The following is a 19840-nucleotide window of genomic DNA, read 5'->3' as shown; positions in this document are numbered from 1 at the left end:
ATGGCAGCTTCAGCAGAGGGTACAGCAATTTAGATGAGAGAAACAGCACAAGAGAAAAGGGTTAAATATCGCCTCCATTATTAAATTTGCAACCAAATGCAGCTGATTAGAAGTAAAAAAAGAAACAAACTAGGGTATGCTGATCACAGATTTCCCTTGTCATGTCTAGGTGAGGGACAAGACTGCCATATGTGCTCACCCCATATGGGATGCTGCTTCCATTCTTCCAGGTCCAATGAGTTAGCAACTGCAGTGGCTCTAGTGATCCAGTTACAAAGGTCTTTGGGATCAATTTCTGTTTCCCTTCTTTTCATATCCACCACCTGGTGGCAAAATTGGGGTGGGGATTTCAATTAGACCCTGGTATATGTCAGCAGTAAAAGGCATCAAAATTAATTTGAAAATATTCATTTGGGGGATTCAAGCAAGGTGAATCCATACAGGCACCTGAAGGAACGACTGGAATCCATGAAATTCATAGTATCATAGAATTGGCATTGGAAGAGACAAGAGTTATCCATTTATGTCCAATAAAGGTGCAGTCAGCCTGCATTCAGTATGTACAATATTCAGTGAGATGTCTGCTTCAGATCTATGATTATTGCAAACAAAATGCCAAACCAAATCCCTCATACAACAATGTGCCTACCTTGCAATCTCTCTTAATCACCATTTACTTCTTCTCAATCATTACCTAACATAGCCTAATATAAGTATTCAATAAAGTGTCACATTTGACACAGTAATTGATTGCAGATTGGCATTAGGCTTCCATGCCACATTCTCCTGTTTGCCCTGAGATGACTGATAGTTGTCTGGAGGCATGTGGAATATGAAAACTCCATTCTGCCAGTTCCAGAAATAGTCAAGGTGAACTGATGTATACAGTTCATGGGATGGAACAAATCAGCAAATTGAGAAAAAGGAAGCAAAAAAAGTCTATAAAGGTAAGAAAGGCTGATGGGTAAGAACAGGGTTCCACAAATTGCACATGGTTTTGGTACTCAACCATTATTTCTTAGCTTAGCAGTGAAGTCCAATCCTACCACAAAATACTCACAAACAGCAGCTGACACACCTTCCTACCTATAGAAGATTTAGGTTGCAATCCAATGTATGCTTACCTGGAAGTAAATCCCATTGGACACAAATGGGTTGATCCCATTTAGTACTTCTCCTAACTATGATCATCAAAAAAAAAGTTAATGGAGTCATAAAATGGTGTAAAATCGTGCTTGCTGTGAAGATTATAGTGAATGTGTGGAGACTGAGAGCCATGATAGGTTCATCTGCACAGTATTAAAACCACCCCTCTTTGGAAAAAATGGAAGAGCAGACCTAAAGACATCTACACTTCTGTAGACAGTATGGTGTAAGATTTATGGTGTTAGACTATGCCCTGGGAGACCAGAGTTTAAGTTCCCACTCAGCCATGAAGTTCACTCAGTCTAATGGGGAGGGAAGAACCATGTATGCCACCCTGAACTCCTTGAAGAAAAGGTGGGATATAAATGTAATAAATAAATAAAATGTCCTGTTCTTCAGTCCTTCCCTTCAAAGTTGTACTTGCTCTGGTAAGAAAAAAAAAAGCAGCACTGGTAAAATGCAGGAGGATTACAAAGGGGTGATAGTATCATGTGAACCCCCTTAAAATGTGAGTGAGTAAATATGGTGATTCCATGCTAAACTGTCTCGAAAGAAATCAAATATACTTTTGTGCTCAAAGCCTTATGTCTGAAAGAGCAATGAAAGAGAAATAATTTTCACCTTCATGCAGAGGTTCAGCAACCTGAACCGCTCATGTTTTGCAGTCAACTGTACCAAGGGCAGCTGAACAAGCAAAAAAACCCAAAAAACAATCAACCAGTAAATGAGGAAAATCTTGCTGCTCAGTTAGGTTTTGGCTTCCTAAGCTTACTACTCACTCAACTTTGTTTTGGCAGTTCTACCCCCATTTGGGCTGTAGGGAGATTAGGACTGTCAGGAATAGGGAGAGAGAGCAACAGAAAGCACTGGATTTATTCATTTATTCTACAATCAGTCTTGCCAGCACTAGTTTACCTCCACCATCAATTTCTGTGAAGGTACCAGTTTCCTGGAAATGAAGCTAGCATTCACTAGTGCACCCTCCAGTGGTTAAGTTTTATATTTATTATTATTATCTTTATTTATACCCAGCCATTTTTCCAAAACTGGAACTCATGGCGGCTTTTTTTTGTTTTGCATGCAGCAGGGGTGAGAGAAGGGTGCAAATTCTACCCCAGAGCTTGGAAGTAACTCGTTATTTTTAACAAGTTACTTGTAATTCGTTACAATTTTAAATAATGAGTGGGTAATTCCATTACATTTGGCAAGTAACGGAACGACTAGTAATTTCCCTACTTTTCAGCTGCAACTTTAACGTTTCCACGTTAGGTTGCACGTTACTTGGGGGCGGGAACAAGGGGAAGACAGCTCCTGGCTGTGATTGGTTAACACAAGACATGTGCCTCACACTGATTGGACCTCTGCGCAGACTCTCTCTTCCCTCGTGATCTGTGTTAGGATGCACGAGGGAAGAGGTGAATAGGCAGGGCCTGCTAGCGTCTGAGAGGACAAAATGGACACCAGAGGAAAAAGCCAGGGCAAGGACAACAAAGGAGAAAAGGCAGCAGCAGAATGGCGAAGAGCTGTGGAGGTGAGTGATGATGATTTGTGTGTGTGTGTGTGTGTGTGTGTGTGTGTGCCCCCCCGTGGCACCGTTCTGCTCCTCCGCCCCCCCACGGCACCGTTCTGCCCCCCCTACTGCCTCTCCTTGCCTCTGCCGCCCCCTCCATCAATCACAAGGCACTTCCGAAACTTCGGCCTACTACTTCTCTTCCTTCCCCCCCTTTTTGAACTCTCCCCCTTGTTCCCATGCATACATACCTGTGTGCTGTATTTATCCAGACAGAGCGCTCCTGCCTTTTAAAATGCCGGCTAGCTTTTTATTGTATATTTATTTGAACTCCATCTTTCATTTTATTTGTATTTTTGTCCTGTTTAATCACAAGACTGAATTGTATGTGGGACAAAAACTGTCTCAGTAATAATAATAATAATAATAAAAATAAAAAATCATTAGGCGTATAATAAATGGCTTAAGGCTGATTTTTTTGTTCTTGGCAGAGATGAGGTGAGAAGTAGGGTCCTTGCAGCTCCTCCTCTCAGTCCCCCAGCTCTCAAACTCATGTTCTGTGAGAAAGAGAGAGATTCCCAGTCCCAGAGAGAGATAGACTGTTGACAATCTCTGCTAATATCTATACAAATGTACATAACATGCATCACCTGAACTCACATGATCTAGAGTTACCTTAGATCTTCCAAGATTTGCAAATGAGAAGCAATAGGGTTTTATATCAGTTCTGATTGTCTATTGGGCTATCATAGGTTATATGTTTTTTTCATTTTCTATGGCAAAAACTCCAACTTCAGTGGAATTTATGTGATGTGTTCTAATCATTTGAATTTGGCTAATGAATGCTTTATTCTTTCATCAGAACTTTAGCAGTAGTACTAAAATATTAATAAAAAAGAAAAGGGAAAGAAAAAATACTTTACATACATCATTCAGCTGTATTGCTAATTATAGATATAGATATAAAAGATAAACGGCATTTTGTCAAAAGTATTTTTGTCTACATTTTATACCTCATCCTTGGTTTTCCAAGCTTGGCATGGAATGCTTCTCATACAGAATTAATTTGAAATGCTGCATATTTATTATCATAATCATCATATTCAAAATAAAAAATATATGTACCGCCTTCAAGTTGATTCCAATTTATGGTGACCCTATGAATAGGGTTTTCATGAGGCTGCGAGGCAGTGACTGGCCCAAGGTCACCCAGTGAGCTTCATGGCTATGTGGGGATTTGAACCCTAGTCTCATTTTGTTCTCACAACAACCCTGTGAGATAGTAGGTTAGACTGGCCCAGGCAGGGTTATTCAGTGAGCAAAAATGATGCAAATAGGATCTCTTTTAATTGTGCTATCGACCTGCTTACTTCCACTCTGACTGGGGGATCTTGCAGCATGGGGAACAGATGGGGGCACATCACAGCTGAAGTTCACCCATATAGGAGCATTATCTCTTGTTTATTACAGAGACGCCTGTTGCAGGTTTTGCTGCTGAGAGCAGCAGTCAGTTAGTGCGGCCACTTGAGTCACAGCTTGTTGATCCTGAGGAGGCAAAACTAGAAAGTGAGGTTAAGAAAGGAGGCCCTGTGCATGAGGAGGAGGAGGGCATGAAGCAGTGCCAGTTGCCCACAGCCACATCTGCAGAACAGCAAGTACCATGGTTTGGCTTTGAGAAAGCTTGTACATTTGTGAGCCAGAGTGGGAAAAATGTTGTTGTACGATGCAATTACTGCCTTCCAAGGATCAAAAATCTGAGATCAGCTGTTTCCTCCTCATCCAATGTGAAGAAACATTTTGAGGTAAGCCTTTGTCATGCTGGTCCTCAAAGAGTGTCCATTGTCTATTTATGTTTAAATTGTGAAGTTCCTCTTCCATTTTTTCTTGGATTCATGCTTTGTTCTTCTTCCTCAGAGGGCACACCCTGAGAAGCTGAGAGCAATTGAAGAAGCAATAAAGGCAAGGAGACGTGGCCTTTCTGAACCAATGCATGACACCCCTCCTCCCAAAATGCTGAAGCAGCAGCAGACAACCCTTGAGAGGTTGGGATCTGGCAGGGAGCCTGTCACCCAGAGCAATCTCGACAGGAAATAATTGATTTCATTGTAGAGGAGACATTACCACTTCAGACTGTGGACAAACCATCATTCATTAATCTGGTTCGCATTGGACTCCCCAAAGATCTCACCATCATATGTGCCAAGACTCTGAGAGACAGAATTGAGAAGAGAGCATGCCACATGAGAGAAACTCTTGCAAACCGAATGGGTGCTGTGGCATATATAGCAACCACTGCAGATTGTTGGACCAATGGCAAGAAGAGTTACTTTGGGGTAACAGCCCACTGGATCAACCCAACTACCCTGAAACGTGAGGTCAGGGCCTTGGCTTGTAAGCGTCTGAAGGGGCGCCATACGTACAATGTCCTTTCAAAAGCACTGCATGATGTACATGTGCAGTACAGGATCCACAACAAAGTTATGTGCACTACTACAGACAATGGCTCCAACTTTGTGAAAGCGTTCAGAGTTTTCATGGCCAAAGAACCAGTGAAAGCTGCAGGCACCAGTGATGATGATGGTGATAACCAGGAGGAGGAGGAGGCTGAGGTGGAGCTTGTGCCTATCTGTGAGATCCTGGACACAGGACCTGAGGCAGAGGAAGAAGCTGCAGACTCAGGAGAGGATTTTGTTTTACCACCACACCAGAGATGTGCTAGCCACACCCTCAACCTTGTGGCAACACAAGACATAGAGGCCATGCTTTCTGACTCCTCCAAAAGCAGTCTTCTTGGTCCTTTCAAGAAACAGTTTTGTTCCTTGATGGGAAAGTGCAGCAAGTTGTGGTCCAAGCAGAACCAGTCAGCCCAGATTCCTGAGTATATCCGTGCGCAATGTGGTGTGTATCTGAAGGTACCGACTAAGACCAGGTGGAATTCCACCTTTGATGCGTTGAAGCAACTACATGAGCTCCTGTCAACTGTGCCACTAAAAATGCATGCCATAATGGACCGCTGCTCCTTGTCCAGGATCACAGCTGCTGAGATTGAAGTGGTACAGGAATACACAGAGATTATGGAGCCACTAGCCCAGTCCCTAGATATCCTGCAACGGGAGAACGGCATGTTCATGGGGTATTTGCTACCAACGCTCTGCAATCTGGACCGCAAGTTAGAAGGACTGGAAAACAAACCTGAGAGGTACACATACTGTTTTCAGCTGCTGAGAGGTGTGCACGAAGCCCTAAGAAAGCGGTTTGCAGCTATCTGGGAGGACAAGAGGCTTCTTCTGGCAGCCTGCCTACACCCTCGCTTCAAACTAGATTGGCTGGAATCGTGTCAGGCCACCACCCATACCAACAAGTAAGAACATTAGGGAAGCCCTTTGGGTGGATTACTCCAAGGGAAATGTTGTCTCAAGGGAGGCATCAGAGGGCTTAAGGTGGTAGGCAGGGGCTGGGCCTTTTCTTCCTGGGGCTCCTCATCACAACCTTGGGTTGCTGCAGGTAATCCTTAAGGGTCTGCTGTGCTGCCCCATGAGTGTGGTGACTTGGTCACCTTCCTACCTTCCATGTCATCATCCACAGGCTCAGGCTGGACCCTGAACCAAGGGACATGACAAGCATCAGGAAATGAAGAGCAGATGATGGTTTCCTAACATATATGTGTTAACATATCCTCTCTCTTTCTTAGATACACAATGGAAGCCTTGTTGAAAGCTGAAATAAAGATGGGTGTACTTAATGAGGACAGTGATCAGTCTTCAGATAAAGACCAGGAAGGAGATAACTTAGCAGATGACTTCTTTAACTTTCTGCCCCAGGGCAAGAAGTCAGCAGTGGACACTGCTGAGGAGGAACTGGTGAGGTACCTGAGGTCTCCCAGCAGGGAAGTGTCATCACTCCATGGCTTTCCACGTGTGCTGCGGTGTTTTTTGCAGCACAACACAGGCATGCCTTCAAGCGCCGCAGTAGAACGCCTGTTCAGTACTGGTGGCAACGTAATGACTGTAAAAAGACATTCCTTGTCTGACATGCTCTTTGAGCATCTTGTTCTTTTGAGACATAACAGAAACATATTATAAAAGCATTTCAAGTGAAATTTTGATTTCAAGAGTTGGGGTATCATCATTGCTTGGGGGGATGTGAGATTCTGTTATGTCGTTATGTTAATCTTCAAGTGTTGGGGTATCTTCATTGCTTGGGGGGATGTGAGATTCTGTTATGCCATTATGTTAATCTTACAGATAAATTTTTTTATTCTACTACCCCCTGTGTGTGTGTGTTTATTTTTAATATTGTTTCAGGCTTCTTAGATGTGCAGCAGCCAAGGCCAGCACCTTGTAGGAGTTTTTTAAAAAAAGTAACTGAAATGTAATTGTAGTGATTACTTTTGAGAAAAAGTAAAGTAATCAGTTACTTTCAGAGCAATTGTAATCGTAACAGTAATTACTACTTTTTGGGCCAAGTAATTGTAACTGTAATTTATTACTTTTTAAAAGTAATCTTCCAAGCTCTGTTCTACCCTCAGGAGAACTCCATGTGACTTGGCACCCATGTCACAGAGAGGATGACGGAGGACAAGAGCATGAAAGAGGTTAATTGTGTCTGGCCACCCTTGCCCCAACTTACAGGAGGGAAGCTACTTCACCTTTCCTTTCCCAGGTTCTCAATGGAGGAAAGGAGAATGGTGTCTCTCCCTCAGGTGGAGCTTTTGCAAGATGCACCAGCAAGGGGGATTTTTGTACTGGATGAGTACAACAGAGGCAGCGGCACTCACCACTGACAAGTAGGCAAATGTATGTATGGATACACCAGTGCAGAATGAGACCCGTCCTTGTGGCAACTGTTGGCATGAACTAAATTCTACCCCTCTGCTCAGTTGCCACAGATTTTACTGATGCATATAACTAATGCAGCGGTGGAACCCCAAATAGAATGAGACTTTAATAGAACATTATACCTACCATAGTAACAAGCTGAATTTTAAAATGTTGCTAAGTACTGCGGGCGGTGACTATGATTTACATTTTTAAAAACAACCTGCCTAGTTTGATTGGGATTCTTGTCTTTCCCACTCTATACAAAAATACAAATTCAGGCCACATACAAATTCCATTGAGACCAGGCGTACTAAGTCCCTCCTGAAATTTAAGAAGGAAAAGCCAGTGCAGCAAATGGAGTCTTAAAGGTCAAGCTCTTCAGATAGATGTGCATCACGGGTTGGAAATCTATGGCATTCCACATGTTGTTGGACTACAACTCCCATACGTCCTGCTGGGTGCTGGCCAAACTGGCTGGGGCTGATAGGAGTTCAGCAATATCTAGAGGGCCACAAGTTCCCCATCCCTGTTGTGCCAATCACTCCTCAACTGTGATTTGTCCTTCTAGGATGCAAGGCCAACTCCTGTTCCTACCACGCTGGATCCGTGTCCCAGTAATAATATCATTCTGATCATTCTGGAAATGAAAGCAGGGAGGCCAGCTGTGATGCCATGACCAGTGCCCACTGCTGTCGTATATTAAAGGACATGGAAAGTGGTGCCAATGATGAGGAGTCTCTGGAGTGGTGGTTTTACAAGAGGTGACATCCTGACTCCCACCAAGGTCCTTTGACTGGAAAGGACACAGCTGAACTGCACAGGGAAAGGGGTGTTTGCTGCAACAAATAAGTCAGATCACGTGTGAAGGCCAGACTATGGCTGTGGGTGAATCAAGACTTGGACTGAGAATTTTCCATATCTGAAACCAAGGAATTGTGGGAGCAGAAGTACAGGGAAAGTGCTGCTATGTGGGAGCAGGGAGGTTAGATTGAGGGAAGGACAAATGAGAAAGGTTAAACATCTTTTCTCAGAGAACCACTTCCCTATTCTTCAAAGCTTGAGCTGCTAATTAGATTTTCTTTTAAAATGGCAGACACTAATCATGGCTCTTCCCAATTTGCTCCATTTGGTTTAGCTACTGTTTTGTGTATTATTTGTGTATTATTACATCCATCTAATATTTGTAAGTACATTTTTTGAGAGACTCTGCTCTTCTATGATTACAACATACCAAAAGAGAAGAAAATCACATTTATTCCTTTGTCCATCTCTAGGAGGAGTTTTTATATCACTTCAGTGTTAATGGCCATGCAGACAGACGATAATAAAAATAAATCCTACCTTTGCAAACAAAACACTTAATATGGAAATACTTCTTTTGCACTCTTAGCACTTCTCCTTTGCATGGATTTCCACAATTATTGCAGAGGACTGCAGCACCAGAAGGCTTCTCCAAGTGGCTGTGCACAGCCTGTGGTTGAGAAGCTATGAGAAAGAAAGGTTATGTTTATTAAGAGTGTTAGAAAAAACAGAACAATGCAAACATTGCTTTCGCTAGCAAGCTCCAACACAAAGGCAGTGTGATGTCACCACATCAGTATAACATGTTTCCAAATTACATGTCAGCACAGACAATCAAGCACACTACCCTGTCCTATCTTCTTTTCTGAGGTGGGATTATCAGAACTGCCATATTCAATCCCTTGAACTATTGTTTCATTGTAAAATGATATTAAAGGAACACTTCGGTCCTTCATTTAGCTCTGCTCCTTATTACTCATGTAGAAATGATGGTGTATGATAGTACTTGGTTCATTTCCCCACCACCATCTTTATGAACCCAAACCAAGCTATGGTGCACAGTTTATCATGCCTTCCCATTGTGTTGCACAGTCAAAACAAATGGTTATGAGCTGTGATGACAGGCAGTATCTTGTTTGCAGGATTCCTAGAGTCTTCTACCTATGCCACTGTATGCTGTATGTCAAGTGGAGAGGTATCATGAGAGGGTCTCCCCATCTCCCTGGGTGGATCGGCTCATTCTGTGGCTGGCTGGTGACCTGGGAGCATCATCACTATATTGGAACGCTCAAACCACAGAGCACTTTGGGGGTGAGCTAGAAGGTGATCATCCATCCCAGGGTGAAACCTTCCTTTTGGTTTATAATTGGTTAGAGCTTTTGGGGGAACATTGAGCAAATCTAACGTGAGTGTGTATTCAAAAGCAATCATTTTATATAACCATGGGATAAGATTAGAGGGATAAGATTTGATCTTTTGTATTAATCATTGCAAGCTACAAGGGCCAAGAACACCATGCAGAGTGGTCATCTCACGTGGACTGTGTTCTATGTGTTTGTTTCCTGGAAGGCCCAAGGGCAAACTGGTGCTGGAATGACTGAAGACTGGGCATCACCTTTCATAAGTCCCTTTTGTGGAAAGTACATTTATCTAATGTCTTGGTAACTGCTCAGCAAACAGTAGGTGCCATTTTGTCATTTTTCTATGCTAAGGGAGGACAATTGGTAGCCCCTGCAATCAAAATATTTCAAGGCAAGGTGATAGCCCAGATGTTGCATGGGGTTGAGATCTGGGGGTGGGACGAGAAGGTCATAGCCCAATTGGAAGTAGTCCAAAATAACTTTATAAGGAAGATCTTGGGCCTCCCCCAGGGTACCCCTGCTGCCTATTTAAGGATGGAGGTAGGAATACCTTCCATCGCTGTTAGAGTACATCTTGCATTGTTGGGCCACTATAGGAAATTAGAAAACCTCCAAGAATCCCATCTTGCCAAACTCTGTTTTCTCCATTACACAGCTGGAAACCAGTGGACCAAACTTTTGTCACCCATTTTACAAACATATTCCTTACCATCGCTGGGAGAACTTAGTATGTGGAACAGAGAAAATATTAGAGACTGGCTTTTTGAAAAGGATGCTAACAAAGACGCAATGGCGATACAATCATCCAAATTTTCAACATGGTACTATCATTATAAAAACCACAGAAGTCTTTCTCAATATCTGGTTAACATAACCAATGCGCCACTGAGAACGGCTTTAACATCCCTTCGCCAGCAGACCATGCCCTCTGCATATCTCAAAGGGAGGTTTCGTAAGCTCCCTGTCGAACAACGCCTCTGTCCTTGTGGTGTTGGTCAAGTGGAGGATGTTATCCATTATGTCCTCCACTGCCCAATTTACAATGTGATCAGGCCCAAATTACTAATGGTGGATGAACTTAAGGGTTCTGATGTCGAAAAACTGAACTATCTTCTTGCAGACGTGTTTCCAACTGTTAGCAACCAAGTCGCTACTTTTGCCCTGCTCTCACTCAAACTTAGAAAGAAATACTTAAGTTCTTAGTTGTAGCACTGGTTTTAGCTTGTTGTAATCCTTTTCTCCTATATTTAATGTTTTTTCATTATCTTATTGTACAATTTTATTTTGTTGCTTGAATGTTGTTGTATTTCATAGTATGTTATTGTATGTTTATGTTATGACTTGTGGTTACAACATTAAACTTTACTTACTAGACTGAAGACTGGCCCAAAAAGAAATAGCCAATGTCTAACATGTGGACAGTATTCATGTAGTTTTTGGAAATTTTTCATATGAAAAGACAAGGTAACAAAATACTCATGAACACACTAAGTGGTAGGAATGTGCTAGGATTCTGCTCAATTCAGATCTGGCACTGAATTTTATATTAATCCACCTATTCTCTATTGTTGTGGATAGGATTTTTATGTAGTGATTTTCTGTGGCTATTTTCAAAAACATTTTTTTAAATCTGCCTCTAAAATAGATATTAAGAATGATAATTTTACTGATATTTCCTTTGATTTATTGACATTTCAAGATATTGATATTAATATCAATTTTTTGTGTGAAAGGAAAAATGGATTGGTAAAGCAGCAGCTAGCAGATAAAGAATGAACTGGAACTGATAATGGCTGGAATGCTTGTGAGCCAGCCCCAGGCAACGGATCCCATCCCTACTAAAGAGTGAGAAAATTAAACAGGCAGTGTGGAATATAGTGCCATCTCCCCTTCCTCTGAGGGAAGCAACCACTTTGGCTGAACCTCTAACTAAAGTGCTGTTATCTGGGGAGAGCAGTTGTGGTGGGCAATAGGCAGATGGAGGGAGAAGAGACCCCCGGAGGCAGGATACTGGGGGCAGGGAATCCAAATGCCGGGAAGCAAAGTCTGCAGCTGTGGGCTTAGCTATAGGAACTTGTAAAGATACAGAAAAGAAAGTCCTGAGAGAGAAGTAAGCAGCCAGTTGAGGAAGAACAGTCCCTTAAGGGGGGGGGTGTATGTAAAAACAAAATAAAACCTCAGAGGAGCTAAAAGAAGCAAACATCGTTGGTAGGAAGGAGCAGAATTAAGGGGAGAGAGAAAAACCAGTGCTGGCCAGTGAAGGAGAGTGGCTAAGATGAAGGGTGGCCAAAGGGAGCAGGGCCAACCACAAAGAAAACCGGGACTTAAATATAAACAATGGTGGGCTGAGAGGCCCAAGAAAAGGGTGAACCAAAGCACCTACAGGGTGATGGTTGCCATCCTTCTCACCCTCCCACACCCAGCAGGCCTGGGCGCCTTTAAACACTTCATGACTGGCAGGCATGTAACAGGTGCAGCTTTCTCTATCACTGTATGTCTATGCAGGGAAAAGCTGCAGCTGCCACATTCTCATATGTCATGCAGTTTATAAAAGCGTCCCAAACACAGGGAATCCTATAGGAGCCACAGGGACAGGAGAAACTTTGACTGTAAGAGGGGGAGACTAAACCGCCCGCCTCTCTTACCTTACCTCACCACAATGGGATGCTTTCAGCCATTCCTCTTTGTAGGGAAAAGCCTCTTCACCTCCATTTTGCCTGAGCGTCAACTTCCCAAATACACAAGCACAGAACAGGTTTGGTCTGACCGGTGATACTTAACCCCAGCTCTCAAAAGGTGTGAAAGGGCTACGTGAGGAACATGAGGTGGGACATCATTGGCTAGGGGGTGACAGCTGCCAATCAAAGACAACAGTGGGGAAGAAGCCCTTAAAAAGGGACTCCCTCCTTCCCTCACCATCAAAGAACTGCTAACTGACCATCTGCACTATTACTCATGAGGAGACTGGAAGCTTCTTCATTAACCAAAATGGAGACAATAGTCAAGAAATCAGAAGAAGGCTATGACTGGGGAGGGCAGCTGTGGGAGAACTAGAAAAGGTCCTCAAATGCAAAGATGTATCACTGAACACTAAAGTCAAGATCATTCAGACCATAGTACTCCCGATCTCTATGTATGGATGTGAAAGTTGGACAGTGAAAAAAGTGCATAAGAGACAACGCAACTCATTTGAAATGTGGTGTTGGAGGAGAGGTTCACAGATACCATGGACTGCGAAAAGGACAAATAACTGGGTGTTAGAACAAATTTTAAACCAGGACTATCACTAGAAGCTAAAATGATGAAACTGAGGTTATCCTACTTTGGACACATAATGAGAAGACATGATTTATTAGAAAAGACAATAATCCTGGAAAAAACAGAAGGGAGTAGAAAAAGAGGGCCAAACACGAGATGGATTAATTCCATAAAGGAAGCCACATACCTGAACTTACAAGATCTGAACAGGTTGGATCACGACAGATGCTGTTGGAGGCTGCTGATTCATAGGGTCACCATAAATCGTAGTTGACTTCAAGGCACACAACAACAAGTTCTGGATAAGTTAGACTTGAGCTAAATAGCTCTTCTTATTTTCAGTAAGGGTTTTGGCCCTTGCCTTCTACACTCCTAATACATTTTCTATAATTGGACAGTTGGGTCTATGTGTATTGTTGCCAAACCATAGGGTTTGTGTAAACCCTCCATGAGCTTAAGCCACTTGGTTCATGCTGCAGAGGTATCAGATTGAGGTTGACAGAGAAAGGCAGGCTGATCTGATCTCTGGGACAGACAGAGTTCGGGTACTGGCTTTTTGCCCCTTGTAAACTGAGTGGGATCCTGGCAGAGACAAGCCAGTTTCTTTTGCCCTGGAGAAGGACAAGTAACCAGAGGGTCCCAGAATCCCCTCCCATTTTGGAGCTGTAGGTACTACAAGGGAAGGGTGGTGGCAGCAATTGCCAGACAGTTTGGGATGCAACTGGCCTACCTTACAAGGCAGTTGTGCAAGGAGGGGTATAAGCAGGCTCTCCTAGCCTCCCCCTCCCATTATATACCCCCCCTCCATCCTGGCTCTGATACTGTGCTCTCTTTGATGTAAAAGATTCCCCCTACTTTATAGCCAACAGACCAATGTGTGTGTTTGCTAAACATGCACTCATGGAAACTGTGGGTGGTATTCAGTGCTATTCCTATTCAGAGTAGACCCACTGAAATTAATGGGCATGGCTAACATAGATTTATTAATTTCAGTGGTTCTATTCTGAGTACGACTTAGTTTAATATAAACCTGTACGTTTAAGCACCCACCTTAACATCCTTCTACAGTTTCAAAACTTAAGCCTCCATGCACTCACACTTTTCCTTGGTCTTTCAGTCCTGTGCAGGAAGCTTTAATCAATCATTAAACATGCAGGCATTCTCTCTTATTGGCTAGGGGGGCAATCTGTGTGTGGCTAGGGGGGTAATCTCTCTGTGTGTGGGAACTCCCCCCCAATCTGCATACAGATCAAGCTGTTGTTACACTTAGGATGGTAGCCTGTAACTTAAGATGGCTTATGGGGTGTTAGTGTCACAAGTCTTGGAGAGGGTGTAGGTGTTCTTGTGTGCCTCTGTGACCAATGCCGGGGCTTCTGCTCTTTCATAAAGGTAACCAAGCAGTCTCCCAACTCATCTCAATGCCTTCCTATGATCATTCACAAAATGGCAGACAGCAAACACTGCATAGAATTAGTTTTCCTCCTACTATCTCAAGGCTTACCTACAGCAACATGGAAATGGAATGACAAGACTTTTGTACAACTTTCTTCTGAGGGCTGCAGGATTATGTGTACAGTCACAATTCACTCCAATACATTCCTATGGCCATTTAGACTAACAGCTATGCATTCCAATAGCCATTCAGTTTAGTATGTCCCTACCAGTACGTGAGGGGTCAATTACCAAACTTGAGAATTTAAAATTTAAAAACATTTATCAAACTTTGATATAACACCTCAGAGTTGACTTGACTCTACAGAATAAGAGAATCAGATCTGCAAGCACAATGTGAGTCCATTGTCATGGACAGACCATTCCCTGGTGAGGTTTGGAATGAGTGTGGCTACTTCATTCTGCAGGGATGGGGGACCAACTGAACTGGTCTGCCCTCAAGAGACTTATGGAATCTGATGGATTCCTGAAAGCTCTGGGGGATTTTCCAGCTGACATGGCTACTACTCCTGTCGAGGCTCTCATCACACTGCAGAATGGTGAGATGTGTATCACCATTCACATGATCACTCCTGAGTGCCCCTGCTGTCATTATGGAGCACATATGTCACCTTAGAATCATAGAATCATAGAGTTGGAAGGGGCCTTGTAGGCCATCGAGTCCAACCCCCTGCTCACAGCAGGAAATCCACAGCTAGACCATCTCCCGCAGATAGCTGTCCAGCCTCTGCTTGAAGATATCCAGCGAAGGGGATCCCACCACCTCCCCAGGCAGTCGGTTCCATTGCCAAACTGCCCTTACTGTCAAGAAGTTCCTTCTAATGTTCAATCTGAATCTACGCTCCTGCAACTTAAAACCATTAGACCTAGTCCTACCCTCTGGGGCAGCAGTGAACAAATCTGTACCCTCCTCTATGTGACAGCCCTTCAGGTACTTCAAGAGTGCAATCATGTCACCCCTCAGCCTTCTCTTCACCAGACTGAACATGCCAAGTTCCTTCAACCTTTCCTCATAAGACTTGTTCTCCATACCGGCTATCATCCTCGTCGCCCTCTTCTGAACCCACTCTAACTTGTCTATATCTTTCTTAAAATGAGGCGCCCAGAACTGAACGCAGTATTCCAGATGAGGCCTGACTAATGCAGAATATAGTGGGACTATTACTTCCCTCGACCAGGAAACTATAGCTCTGTTTATGCAGCCCAAAACCGCGTTTGCCTTTTTTGCTGCAGCATCACACTGATGGGTCATGTTCAACTTGCGATCCACTACAATTCCAAGGTCCTTCTCACATGCACTACTGGTAAGCCGGGTATTTCCCATCCTGTACCTGTGCATTTTGTTTTTGATTACCTTGGTAATCTAGTAACCAGCATGTAATAAAGCAGAGGGGTTGGCAGCTAGAGGTGGAGTAAATCTTGATCTGAACCTGACCAAACACATGTGAGGGTGCATTGGTGCTCCTACCACATGGCAGCAGCGGCAAAGAAAGCTTACTTCTCCACTACCAATGCATCTGCAAGTAGCCATCTGGCCAAGCTTTTGTCATCTGGTCAAGACAGCACTGTTCCAACACCCTTTCTGAGGCACTTTAAGAACAAGGGTGCTCAGATTCAGACAGAGTTGGATGCCACAGTTATAGCAAGACCAATGGAGATGTCCAGAGCACTGTCTGATCCATCTGTACAGGATCAGTTTCAATTATTGCAGCCCGAGGATGTACACAAACTGCTTGAAGAAGTGTGGCCGACCACCTCCTTCCTTGACCCCTGCCCATCTTGGCTTCTTAGAGCTAGCCATAGGGGGCTGACTAGGAGGGTCTAGGGAATGATTAATACTTCAATGGAGGAGGGGGAAGTACCATCTGCCTTGGTGAGGTTCTGTAAGGTTCAATCTTAGTCCCCATGCTCTTTATCATCTACATGAAATGGCTGAGTAGGATCATCTGAGGTTTTGGAGTTTGTTGTCAGCAATATGGTGATGCCACACAACTCTATTTCTCCTTTACATCTGCAGGTGTAGCAGTGGATGTGGTAGATCAGTGTCTTACCTCAGTAATGGACTGAACGAGAGCCAATAAACTGAAATTTAATCCGGATAAGACTGAGGTGCTGTTAGTGGGTGGTTCCCAAGATGCGATGGATAGGATCACACCTCCTCTGAAGGACTAGGTATATAGCTTGGGGGTACTTCTGGATCCACTATTGTTACTTGAGGTTCAAGTGGCCTCAATGGCACAAAGTGCCTTCCATCAGCTTCATCTGGTGGCCCACCTATGCTACTATCTGAACAGGGATAGCCTAACTTCTGTTGTCTATGCTCTGGTAACCTCTGGGCTGGACTACTGCAATGCATTATACATGGGACTGCCTTTGAAGACAGTGTGGAAACTACAGCTGGTGCAGAATTCATCGGCCAGAGTGTTGACCAGGGTAAGTTGGTCTCAACACATAAAACCAATTCTGGCACTGGTTACCAACTGGTTTCCAGGCACAATTCAAAGTGCTGGTTTTGATCTAAAAATCCTTAGGAGGCTCATTGGAGACACTTCTTCATGTGCTACCTCCACACGTGGTTTGGAGGGTGGCAACATGAGAAAGGGCCTTTTCAGTGGTAGCCCCCTGCTGTGGAATGCTCTCCCCAGGGAGTCATGCTTGACATGATATTTGTCCATCTTTAGGTACCAGGCAAAAATCTTTCTCTACACCATGCCTTTGGGCCTTGATGACCTCTTTTAGTGGGGTAGGACTTGTATACCTGTTCTTTTTTTGTATTGATTGTCTTTGTTTTAATTGTCAGAAGTTTTAGGCTTTATGGATTCTGATGTTTTTAATTGGTTAGGTAATTGGTTTAATTGGTTGGGTCACCTGCTGAGAAAAGCGCAATCATCCTCATCCTCATCCTCTTATCTTTACTCAGAAGTAAGGAGATTACTCAGAGGTAAATGTGCCTTTACACATTTAGGATTGCAGCCTTAACTTCTCACAAGACCAACACGCAAACTCCCATTCCAGTATAACAAAATATTATGAAATATACAGAAAAATCCATTGCTGCATTTCCTCACAAGTAAATCTGTGAGCATTTTTAAAAACTGCAACATGATTAAAATTTGGTGGCATCAGAGGCCAAATAAAATTGTTTCAAAGGTTGTCATCAGTTGGCTATCCTTGATCTAGACTGAAAAAGTAGAAAGGTTCAACTACCAGCAAAGAGAGATATGAATTTCACAAAAGGATTTGAACTAGCTAGTCAAATCTACTATGAAAGAAAGATGGCAAAGCAAACCCTGGGCCACATCACACCAGTCAGCCTCCCTCAGCAGGGCCTGAGAGACCGGCATGGTGAGTACTGGCACCAGGTTTTCCCATTGTCTCTTTCCCTCCAACTATGGCAGCAGCTCTGCTTTCTGGAAGAACTAAACATCATGACTCTAATTACATGATGAGCCACCATGTCTGGATTTTTTTAAAAAAAATAATACTGGGCACAAAGGACCATTTTCACTGGGGCTGCAGCATGCAGCGACGTGAGAGCTGTAATTCAGGGTGAAAGCTCTATTTAACAAGACCTTTTTTCCCCCTAAGACTAATTGTGTGTGAGGGTTGGGATCACAGCTGGGAGGCAAAAGTGAAAACTCCCCTCCCCAAATGCTGCAGTCCCAATTTGATTCCTATATTGACCATCTGGTTTCTCCTGCTTCATTTTTGTCACCTAAGCCCCATTTCCCCACAATTCCTAGTTCTTCTCTGTTCCCTGCTTTTGCATTCCAGTCCCCCATGATTATCATCATATCTTATCTTGTTTTGGTGTGTGATCAATTTCTTCCTGTAGTTCTGCATAAAATCTCTCCAATTCTTCTTCTTCTGCGTTTGATGTTGGAGCATAGACTTGGATGATGGTTATGTTAATAGGTTTCCTGTTTAATCTCATTGATATCACTCGCTCAGACCTTGCGTTGTAGCTCCTAATTGCTTTTGCTACATCACTTCTCACTATTAAAGCAACCCCGTTTCTTCTTGATTTCTCATTTCCTGTATAAAATATTTTGTAGTTGCCTGATTGGAAATGTCCCATTCCAGTCCATTTTAATTCACTCACACCAAGTATTGTAATGTTGATACGCTCCATTTCTTGCTTGACAATTTCTAACTTTCCCTGGTTCATGCTTCTCACATTCCATGTTCCTATTGTGTGTGTTGTACAACTCCGGACTCTCCTTTCACATCTGTGCACATCAGCCTCTGGGCTTCCTTTCGGCTTTGACCCAGCTGCGTCATTAGTCACAGCGCTACTTGTACTTGTCCTTTGTTCTTCCCCAGTAGCTCGCTGAGTGCCATCTGACCTGGAAGGTCTCATCTTCCAGCACTATCTTGTGTTGCATTTTGGATACTCTGTTCATAGGGTTTTCGTGGTAAGAGGTATTCAGAGGTGGTTTACCATTGCCTTCCTCTGAGTCTGGATGCATCCTAGTCTGGTGTCTCAGCTTTGACCATTCCGCCATGGGTGCCCCTGCTAGGAGTCTAGCCTCTTGGTCTAGACTCCTGATGGCATTGCTCTCAGCTTCTTCAACACTCTCAAACCCCCTCACCACGTTAAGGTGTGCATCCTAAAGGGGGCCCTTTGAAATAGTTTACCTATAATCAGAGGGACTTAAGTCATTTGGTAAAACAAAACTGCATTGGAAATATTTAAGCATGTACCTAACCCTGTCCCCTGTAGAAGATCAATTGTGGTGCTGATCCTGCAAAAACAAAGCAGGGGGTGGAACTTCCCCATAGGTACCAGACCTTCCATCCCACATTGGGCTGCCACCATGTTCGCAAGCTTATAGCATTATGCTACACCATCTATGCTAAGGCAGGCCGTTCGACACTTCCCCCACGAGCATCAGATTCTTGCTTGCCCAACACCTTGCATGTGGCTGTATCCTGCTTTTCTGGGAGTAACCTGCATGGTGGGGCCCTGGAAAAGGAAGAGCTCCTGGGTGCCTGTGATGATCCTGTATTAGTGTAAATAGGGTAAGTGCTGTTTGAATAGAAGATACATGGTAAGTGGAGTGAAAGAGGAGGGGGAGTGAATGGGCAGTAGAATGCTGGATGATTGGCTGAGTGTTTAAAATGGCTGAGCGTATAAAAGGAAGAGTGACAGTGGAATCTGGGTGGATGTGATGTGATGAAAGTGAGTGGGTTGTTTTGGTGGGTTTTAGAGAGTTGTTTGCCAGGAGAGCGTGGAGAAGGAGGGGGGTGGAGTTCGGATTAGTATTAGATAAAACCATATGCTTATGTGCCTTATGAAGAAATCTTGTTATCTTTGTTATATCTAATAAAAACTATATTTGGTTTACCGGAGGCCTGATCCTTGGCTGGGGTTTCACAGACCAGAAGGGAGGGTAAGGTAATGACCAAGGCTGAAGGGAAACTGTAACAAATGGTGGCAGCGGCGAAGAGAATAACACCACAAGTATTCTGAGTCTCTGGGAATACTGGTA

General features: G+C 43.6%; 1 protein-coding gene across 8 annotated transcripts in view; it reads right to left on the bottom strand.

The window, feature by feature from the left end:
- Positions 1 to 19840, bottom strand: part of ABLIM2 (actin binding LIM protein family member 2) — a 128851-nt gene that overhangs the window by 102179 nt on the left and 6832 nt on the right. For 7 of the 8 annotated variants that reach the window (XM_061585003.1, XM_061585011.1, XM_061585004.1 and 4 more), the window contains exon 2: positions 8818 to 8961. In XM_061585003.1, coding sequence (XP_061440987.1) covers positions 8818 to 8961 — 144 coding nt within the window. Of the gene's footprint in view, positions 1 to 8817; positions 8962 to 19840 lie in introns of those variants that run through there. The other variant, XM_061585006.1, reaches the window with a different exon arrangement.

The sequence above is a fragment of the Rhineura floridana genome, chromosome 9 (assembly GCF_030035675.1).
Source record: "Rhineura floridana isolate rRhiFlo1 chromosome 9, rRhiFlo1.hap2, whole genome shotgun sequence".
Lineage (NCBI taxonomy): Eukaryota > Metazoa > Chordata > Lepidosauria > Squamata > Rhineuridae > Rhineura > Rhineura floridana.
This window is presented reverse-complemented; position numbering and strand designations above follow the sequence as displayed.